Genomic DNA, 10,000 nt, shown 5'->3' on the forward strand with positions numbered 1-10,000 from the left:
GAGAGGGCACGAAGACCGATTTGTCTGGATGGATATGAAAACCTAATTTGGTAAACAGCATGATAGTGTCGATGACATTTTTATGACATTCCGCAAAGATGCAAACAGATTTTTGATGAGCATTACGAAGTATCCTGTTACCCTTCTCCTTAACGTTGACATTACTTATATCTAGAAACTAGCAGGAATCAGAGATTAGGGAGTCCGGAGTGTGCTTGAGCTGCCTTCCTTTTGTTCAGATATTGAGTTCCTTGAATGATCTTACATTTTTTTACTGAGGATAGTAGTCTTGCATCAAATGCCAATGTAATCTATCACAGAAACAATTTGATGTTTTGTTTGTTGTGTGGAACTTGTGTTGAATTTTAATTTTATCGTTACATTTACATTTTCTAGTGTTCCAACTATTATCTGCTATCAGTGGTTTCAGAAATGATACTTTTGACCAAGGTAGACTTTCATATTCCGGACTAAAATGGAGCAAGGCAAAAGAATTGTTAAACCGATTAGGAATTCCGTACGAACCAAGGACGAATTGCAAAGAATGTTTCCTAAAAAAACACGGCACTACACAGCTTTCCGAAGTTTTGATCAATAGCATCAATCATACCTGTTGCTAGTCTTCTTCCCAGTCGATGCTGGTGATGCCACGCAACGCACTTACGAAAGAAACGGGTGCTCACATTGGAAACACATTCCTTTCTCGGATTGAGCCATAACAACTACAGTGCAATTTTTTTGAACTGTATCGTGCGACTCGACCAATAAAATACCACTCGTTTCATGAATGCGCTCGATTACCACAAATATGAAGCTCTGTTGTTTGTATTTTCAAAGAGACCGCGTTAACCAAAAGAATGGAAGGATGTAAATATCATGACCTTATTCAATACCTTTATTGACATCAAAATCAAGTTTTCCTGTATGCGCAGTTTCATGTATTCTCAACTGCCACTATGTATGTAAACAGAGCTGAAACGAAAGCAAACAAAAGTTTAGTCAAAAGGTGACCGCGTGTGTAAAAAACATAGGTAACAAAAATAAAATCACACTTTCATATTCGGTATCAACGACGAGCCGACGAGCCATTCAAAGATATGCCTAACTCATTCTTTTAACATTGAATTTCACCGACCAGCAATACTTCATGATAATTCCAGAAGAATTTTACGGGCGAGTTCGTTTCCAAATCCACCAATCAGCGTATCGCGACCGTTGACAGTTCAAAACCACAACCCTGCCTTGATACGCTGATTGGTGGATTTGAATCGACGCGCATACCTCAAGTGCCTTTGGTCGAGAATTTTGCACCGATCATGTTGAGAAATATGCAACCATTGTATTTCATGTTTCTTCCTCTCGGCTTTTTGTTTGAACCAGAATTACCAAAATATATTTCTATAGTTTTGTGTGATATTCAATGTAAGGAGAAATGTACACTCGGAAAAATATCCGAGTCCCAGATGGGACTCGGATATTTTTCTGATTCTACATTTCTCCTTACATTGAATATCATTGTCGTTGTTTCATCTTTAATAGTTTTATGTCAATTGTTTCTTTGTTATGCAGATCGGTATTTACACATGTTGTAGCTAATCTTCTAAGTAATATCTTCTCCAGTCGAAGTCCAGTCCTTTCGGTTATACTCAAAGCTATCATTATTCTGAACCCTGGAAACTCGCAGTAGCGTTCATGTAGTCGGTTAGTTCTATTAAACGTTTTCTCTTTGCAGCTGTCTTTTTAGGTTCAATCTGAGTTACTCCAGTTTATTTAATTTCTCTGGTACTATATATAGCTAGTAGCTTTTAGACGATCATGTATACCTGTGGCCAACTTGTTTTCCCTGTTATCTGTTCCAAAGCACTTTCTCCTACTGCAACGGCTTCTGTTACGAACACAGTCGATCTCAGTTGACTCAAGTTTACATAAGCAATCACAGACATAAACAACAGACTACGCAAGATGAAAAGTGAAGTGAATCATAGCCAAATCTCAGGGATCCATATTCATTTTCTATCACTGTCGTCAGCCGGGCAAGGACGTCTTATAATATACTTGCCCGGACAAATTTTGGGTTGCCCTGGTCGTTGAAAAATGGGCAAGTATAGAAAATAGTCGATAAAAGGACTTGTACCTTGTGCATCCGCGTTTTCTTTTACACTCTCGTCAGAAATTACGACTTTTGACTCTGGAGTATGATGTTATTTGCACCGTGGGAACCCGATTTACAGTGGTCCATATCTGCCAAGGTGAAACGTACTTGAATGTAGCTTACAAATTTACGATTCAAAGACCCAAAGTTTCGACGCTCCTGTCTAGTGACTTCTTTTTACATCCTACCAAGATTTTCTGTTTTTTCTGTTCGTAAGCAGCAGGTTCTGCTCTACTTGTTTTCCTTTTTGCCAGAGGTGGCCAAACACCTTGTAAACGAGTTGCTGACAACCATGCCAGCGGTGAGATACATAAAAAATTGAGCCTGCTGTCGTTTCATGGAAAATATCGCGTGGTCAAAGATGGCACCCAAACTTCAGATTTCATTGCTGAGGAAAGCTACATGTTTATTCCTAATTTTCTGGAAGTTTCCATTGAACGAAAAGCGATCAGAACGAAAGTACATTCTATATTATAACATTTTATGGCATTCATAAAAAGATATTTATTAAAACTTCACTCGTTCAACGGACGACTTTTGGAGTTATTAGACTTGTCCGGGTTGGGTCTTAGCTGTCTAGGACGACCGGAGGATTGCGAATGTGGATCCCTGAAATCTTGAGAAAGAAATTAGAACGATGCTGAAGCAAGGTGTGTTTGACTTTCCACGATTTTCAATACTAATATTTACATTTGCACTTATTTTCCGGCAGCAGACTATTCGATGACGACAAGTACAACTCAAATGCCCTCTACACCACGTATGTATTGAAAACCTTTTCATTGAAATTCTTTAAGATAAACGGATAACAATTCAAACCTTTTATCGGTCTCTGGCGCCTTTAGCAATGAGATCATTCCAAACATAATACAATTTTACCAATGATATCATTGTAAACATAATGTATGTATTGAGCCAGGCGAAAACCGGAGCTCCACAGTTGTTTCTTCACTGGAATTTAATACGATAAACTAATGTCAATGCCAATACTCGAGGCAGTCCTCCAATAAGGTCTTATTTATTGTGATCATATTTTTTTCTCTGTTTTGCTGCACAACTATAGCCAACATTCAATCAAGTGAAAACATTTATTTTATAAATAACTTTTGGACTACATGATTATGAGCATAAATTATTAACAATGTTTTGGCGTAAAAAGAAACAAGCGACATAATAATCCAAACTTTATTAACAATGTAATTCGTTGTAATGTGCAAACAGGAAATGACTACACTAAACGGTAGAAATGAACTTACCTTGTGCTCCAGATTAAAGAAAATCTTCTTTAGATCTGTCATGCTTATTAAAGTGCGCGTTACTCGAAATTTCACCATTTCTTATTTTAAAATCTAAATTGTAATTGTCTAGAAGCGTTTCTGTTCAGAAATGAGTTAATTTCTGTTCCGAGAACATATCTAAAATGCGAAGAAACCTGGCGTATTTTTTGGGAAAGTATAAGACAAACCCTCGAGTTGAAGATTTTGACGTCATCGGTTGTGTAAAGATGCAACTTTTCCAAAGAAGTGTGGATGTGAGCGTAGTTTAGTCCTACATTTACGATTTAAAGCGGCAAAATCCCTCACACAGATATAGAGCATTTATTCTCTGATCTTCTTTATCTGCACTTGTAGTTAGAGTAACAATTTGGCGTGAAATCCACATCATGCGAAATCTTGCGGTGTGTTCACATCACTACTTGAGGGCCCATCGCTTGTATTTTTAGTTCTCCGTATCCAGATTACAGCTTTTCTCCTCCGTGGGCTTGAGGATTTCTCTGAGGATCTGAGTGAATTATCCATTGTGTACATTTTATCATTAAAAGACGGGAGGTATCTTTAATGTTAATTTTATTTGGAAGGCGTTTACAATTCGAACGTTCGCTGACTCGATGGTTTTCCGCAGATCCTAAAAACAAAACCGTGAGGTCTTCCGGATTTTTATGTATACAAGGTGGAAGATAACCCAGAAATAAATCCTTTTACCAGTTACCAGTTCGGTAACGTTTTTGGGTTTGAAAATACACAGCAATACAGCATTTGAATTCCGAATTGTCACTTGCGTGACACCAGACACTGAAATAAGCCTTGATTGAAAACATGTCTCTCGTTATGATTCTTAGCTCCGCAGTTTAGCGTTACAAGTATATTACGTATATTTATATTTTTGGGGCGCCGATTGTAAAATAATTTATTTACCTTAATATTCTCAATTTCTCATTACTTAAGAAATAAAGTTTTGTGATATACCATACAATACTCCAGAATTTATTTTATATTAAATGCATATTATTTGAAGTCATGGCTTTATTATTTGATATAATATATAGATTTAGCCAGGCCTAAAAGCGGAGCTCCCGGCTTGTTTATTTTTACTGGCTGTAGGATTAGTGAAAATAAAAGGCTTTGGAACTGTCCGGCCTTTGGTTTTCCCGGGTATTGCTTGATTATGTAACATTTTCTTCGCTGCCTAACTAGTGAATTCCATGGTTAATTTTACCTGAAAAACCGACTGATCACATGAATCACGAAGGGATGAGTGTGATATTGGTTTTTCCAGCGAAATATACTGTCGAATTCACCAGTTAGGCAATTAATTTTTCTTGAATCGCCAGTGTTTTAAAAGAAAACAAGAATATCTTTCAGATCTTAAAACCGCGCTTTGAAAATTTATCTGTTTTCTTACCACTATATAGTCGCAACGTAGTACACATTCCAAAGTAGTCTTTGTTGATCCACTATGACTATAGACATAAAATCACCTGATCAATCTGTAGCACAACAACTGACAACAACGAATGCACACGAACTTATTGCAATATCCGGCTAAGAGCCGAGGTGAAATGATCTCCGAGGAATCTCCGATGACGTAATGGTCTTAATTAATCTGGAACTGTCATCAGGATATCTATGGGTATGAACGATACGATAATAACACTTTTAACAACTTACAGCTTTCTTTCCTAAAAGTCGCGCTTAAATTTAATTGTTTTTTTACACGAGTAAAGGCCTAGTAGTCACACGCGTCACTTAATTTAAGAATTGCGTTATCCGCGGCTATGTTTAGTACGGTGGTTATTTCCCTACCAATGAAAGTTCAAACGTCGACGCATTCCATGGATGACATAATTACCTTTTATGTAATCAATACTCGCTTCGAATCAACCACTTAAATAACACAAAAAGGCAATATATTTTGTACTAAATAAAGAGTAGAATATTCATAAAATTTTAAGTACATTAACGTTTTAACAGCTTTGGCGAATACCTGTAAACATCATAAGTTGCGTGATTCAACGTGCCACTGACTATATGACCGAATAGAAATTTGGGACTGCTCACCAACAAAACTACATTTTATCGGTTTTCTTACCACTATAGTTGCAACGTAGTACACATTCCAAAGCAGTCCTTGTTGATTCACTGATGACTATAGAACCCAAATCACCTTATCAATCTGTAGCACAACAAACTGACAACAACGGCTGCACACAAAGGTATTGCACCATTACTTATAGCCGTTGTCAAATCTCCGATTGCATCATCATCCGATGACGTAATAGTCTTAGCTTTCTTTCTTAAAAGTCACGATTACATGTTTCAATAAGACACAAAAAAATATATATCTTGTGGTAAATAAAAAGCGGACTATATTCATAAAAGTTTAAGTACATTAACGTTTTAACAGCTTTTTGGCGAATAAACATCCTAAGTTGCGTGACGGGAAGTCCCACTGACTATGTGGCCGGGTGGAAGTCTGGTTCAGCTCTCCGACAAAACGAAAAAAAACCGAAATGCTTTCGTGAAGCATATTCTGGGTTGCCTGTGGTACGTGTTACAGAAAATCAGAATGCACTGAATTGTGTGGTATTGAAATAAAGCATTCCAGTCTTGGAAGAATAACAAATAAAAGAGAAGCGAGAAACATTGGCTTCTGGGCTGACATGTTGATAATTTGCAAGTTTCGGAGATATCAATCAGACTGAAGTGTTTATGATCTTGTGTTTATTCCATTCTGTGAAGGCTTTTTGTATCTGATTAGTGACGTACATAATGTGACTAATTATACGTAGATAATTTACCTTTAATGTACTGATTTCATTACACTTTCCCGGGCCAGCAATATAATGTCGATTATAGAGATTTACAAAATTGTAAGGTAGTAGTATTTAAAGTTCATTAAGTCTATAGAGTTCCTTTATTTTCAGTGCAGCTCGTTGAGCACTAGCTCGTTTTGTTCGTATTTCGCTTGTCGACCTTACTTCTTCAGGGTTCTTAAATTTCTCTTTAGAGTCTTGCAGGTTATCTTCCTCGGATAACACTTCAAGAGGGTAAAGCTTCTCAATAGGTCTCGAGATTAGGTTTCCCTTTGCTGTTCTTAGAGTGACTGAGCGCACCAACTCATCCTTCCCCTGATGTAGTTGAATGATGACTCCGAGTTTCCACTGATTTCGCGGTGTTTCGTCATGTATCAAGACAACCTTACCTCGAGCCACTCGTTCTCCCGATATGTTTTTGTTTTTCTGCGATGAATGTTGTTCCCTGAGACCGGTTAAGTATTCCCTTTGCCATTGTTTCCAGAAAGCTTGCATTATTTTCTGGTAGTATGTCGCTCGTCTTGTTAAATCTTTGGCTGAATCCTGAGGGATGTAGTTGGAGTCTTCTTCTGTATCCGGTAGTGTTAGAAGTCTGTGTCCGCAGAGGAAATGGGATGGGGTAAGAGGTGGACCGTCATTGATGTCTGTATATGGATAAGTAAGTGGGCGACTATTAAGTGTAGCTTCGATTTCTGTTAGTATGGTTTGTAATTCTATTGCGTTCAGAGACGTGTTTCTAATCATTTTTTTCAGCCTTCTTTTGACTAGTCCTATTAGTCGCTCATAGAAGCCTCCCCACCAGGGCGCTCTTTCTGTTATAAATTTCCATTTGATGCCATGGTTAGCGAGGAACCTTTGAGACTCGGCTGCTTCTATCACTTGTGTTTTGAGGGCCTGTAGATCTTGTGAACCTGCTTTAAATGTTTTCGCGTTATCTGAAATTATGCATTCTGGAATCCCTCTTCTACTTACAAATCTTTTGAAGGCTCTCAAAAATGCACTGGCTGTTTGATCCTCCACTAACTCAAGATGTACTGCTCGTATTGCTGTGCAGGTGAATAGGCAGATGTAAACTTTTGCAACTTCTTTGTTAACGTTACGTACGTGTAATGGTCCGGCATAGTCAATTCCCGTTACTTGAAAGGGTTGGGACCCTGTGACCCTTATATCTGGTAATGGAGGAGAGTGAACTGAGCGAAATGGTGGTCCTTCTCCTTTTCTACGGGTCACACACTTTCTTATTTCCGTTTTTACCAGCTGTCTGCCTTTCGTTATCCAATACGACTGTCTGAGTTCCGTTAAGGTTTCACGTACGCCACCGTGCAGAACTACGCAGTGAGTTGCTCTAACAATAAGAGTTGACAAGTAACTCTCCTTTGGTATCAATATGGGAAACTTGGTGTTGTGTGGTAGTTGTGCGTATTGCAGTCGTCCGCGACATCGTATCAAGCCATCTACATCTAAATAGAGGCCAGGCTGGTGTATTATTGCTGGCCGTTTGCCTTTAGCTTTGTCTTTGATTTGCGATAGGATGTCTCCATAGTAGAATTGTTGTACAAATTGGAGTAGAACGATGCGAGCGTGTTTCATGTCTATGGCAGTAACTGTATTAGACTTCGTTTTCTTTCTCAATTTTGCGGTGAAATGGATGACGAGCGCGGGAACTCGTAGTGTCTTGTTAAAGGTACTGTATTTGTTAATATCGATGGCGTTCAATAAATTTGTGCTCGTTTGTGGGCTTGCGAGATTAACGCTTATTGATTGGCTCTCTGTGTAATTTTCTGTGCTGTCTGGTAACTGGTTTTCAGTGATTGATGGCCATTCCTGTGTTGGCTTCATAAGCCATGGAGGCCCTTGGTTCCAATACTGCTGTTTAGATATAAAAGCTCTAGCGTTCATTCCCCTGGTAATGAGGTCTGCAGGGTTGGATGTGGTCGGGCAGTACTTCCACGTATTCTGCGAGGTGATGTCTCTAATCAGTTGTACTCGATGTTGGATAAACTGTTGTCGTAGAGACTTTGATGAAGATATCCATGATAACACAATTTGTGAGTCACTCCACAATATAATTTGACACGAGTAGAACTTTGGAAGTATGGTATTTGACAGGTATTTAGATAATTCTGCTCCGAGCACTGCTGCAAGTAGTTCCAATCGTGGCATTGTTTGTGGTTTTATGGGTGTTACTTTGCTTTTGGACATTACGAATGTGCATTTTGTCCCACCTTTGGGGGTGGTTCCTCTCAAATAGGCCACCGCTCCGTATGCTAGTTGGCTACTGTCACAGAACACGTGTAGTTGAACTTCACTGCCAACATTATTGAAGTATTGTCTGGGTATTTCTAGTGGAGTCAGAGTTTGGAGTTCATCCAGCCATCTGACCCAGTTCTCCTTAAAGCTATCAGGAAGTTCTTTGTCCCATGGTAGGTTGTGTTTCCATAGTTCCTGCATCATTATTTTCGCTTTTACTGTCACTGGTTCCACAAATCCCAAGGGGTCGTATAGTTTTGAAGATAAGCTTAATACTGATCTTTTGGAGATTTTGTCTATGCTGTTGATTTCCTTGATAAGTTTTGTTAATGATAGTGACAGAGTATTTGTCTTTGTTTTCCAATTGAGTCCTAGTACTTTGACCATTGGTTCTGCGTGTACGCCGTCATCATGAGCTTGGCGGTTTAAAGTAGGAGAGTTGCTGGTCCATTGTCGTAAATTCATACCCGCCTTTTGGAAGCAGTTTCTTGATGATGTGTAATACTCTAAGGCTTCAGCTATAGTGTTCGTTCCCGTAAGGACGTTGTCCATGTAAATCGAACGTTGTAAGTCTACTGATATCCAGTCGTTTTGCTTGATGAGGAGATGCTGTATTGTGGCCTTCAGTAAGTATGGGGACGGCGCGGCTCCGAAAAGTACTCGACAGAATCTGTAGACGACCCAATTGTCTGGATTATTCGCAGATTTGGTCACATCTTTGAGCCAAAGGAATCTCGTAGCATCCCTGTCTTGAGTGTTGAGTTCTATTTGTAGGAACGCCTTTTCGATATCTGCCGTGAAGGCTATTTTGTGTGATCTGAAGGTGAGTAGCATAGTTTGTAGTCTCTGTATGAGGTTAGGCCCTGTATGAAGGCAATCGTTGAGGCTTAATGCCTTCGATGATATTTTTTCTGAAGCGTCGTATACGATTCTCATAGCGGTTGTGCTGCTTTCCTTGAAGACTGGAAAATGGGGTATGTAGTGTATGACTCCTTCATGTATGTTCGGGTCGAGGACTTGTTCTATGAATCCCCTCTTGAGTTGATCGATCAGTTGTTCGTTGTATTTGTAAATAAGCTCTGGATGTTTTCCTTTTAGGGTTTGCTGCAGGTTGATCAGTCTTTTTCTCGTCAATGTGAAGTTTGTTGGTAGGTTTTGCTTGTTGTCCTTCCATGGGAGTCTTACAGTATATCTGCCGGTAACTTTGTTGAATTCAATGGTGTCTTGAAAATGTTTCTGGACGTCTGTTACCTCAGGGGCGTTGCATTCATCTGGGAGTTTATTTATTTCCCAGAACTTAGTGAGAGTTTCGTTGTGGTGTTCGTTTCTTGTGGGCTGTGCACCAATCATTTGACATAATGTGCTGAGTGCAGTTTCCGTACTGGATTCGTTGTTGAGTACCGGTCCTGAGAGAAGCCATCCAAACTTGCTTTGTGTGGCCATCCATCTCTCATCTTGTGATTTCTTTGTGTTTCCCATAATGATCTGGGCGTAGTGGTCGTTTC

General features: G+C 39.2%; 1 protein-coding gene across 1 annotated transcript in view; it reads left to right on the top strand.

Moving 5' to 3' along the window:
• LOC137988280 (tolloid-like protein 2) overlaps positions 1–10,000 on the top strand; it is a 121,796-nt gene that overhangs the window by 58,998 nt on the left and 52,798 nt on the right. The window contains exon 6 of the mRNA XM_068834319.1: positions 2,865–2,912. Within this exon, the coding sequence (XP_068690420.1) occupies positions 2,865–2,912 (48 nt within the window). The remainder of the gene's footprint in view (positions 1–2,864; positions 2,913–10,000) is intronic.

The sequence above is a fragment of the Montipora foliosa genome, unplaced genomic scaffold (assembly GCF_036669935.1).
Source record: "Montipora foliosa isolate CH-2021 unplaced genomic scaffold, ASM3666993v2 scaffold_412, whole genome shotgun sequence".
NCBI lineage: Eukaryota > Metazoa > Cnidaria > Anthozoa > Scleractinia > Acroporidae > Montipora > Montipora foliosa.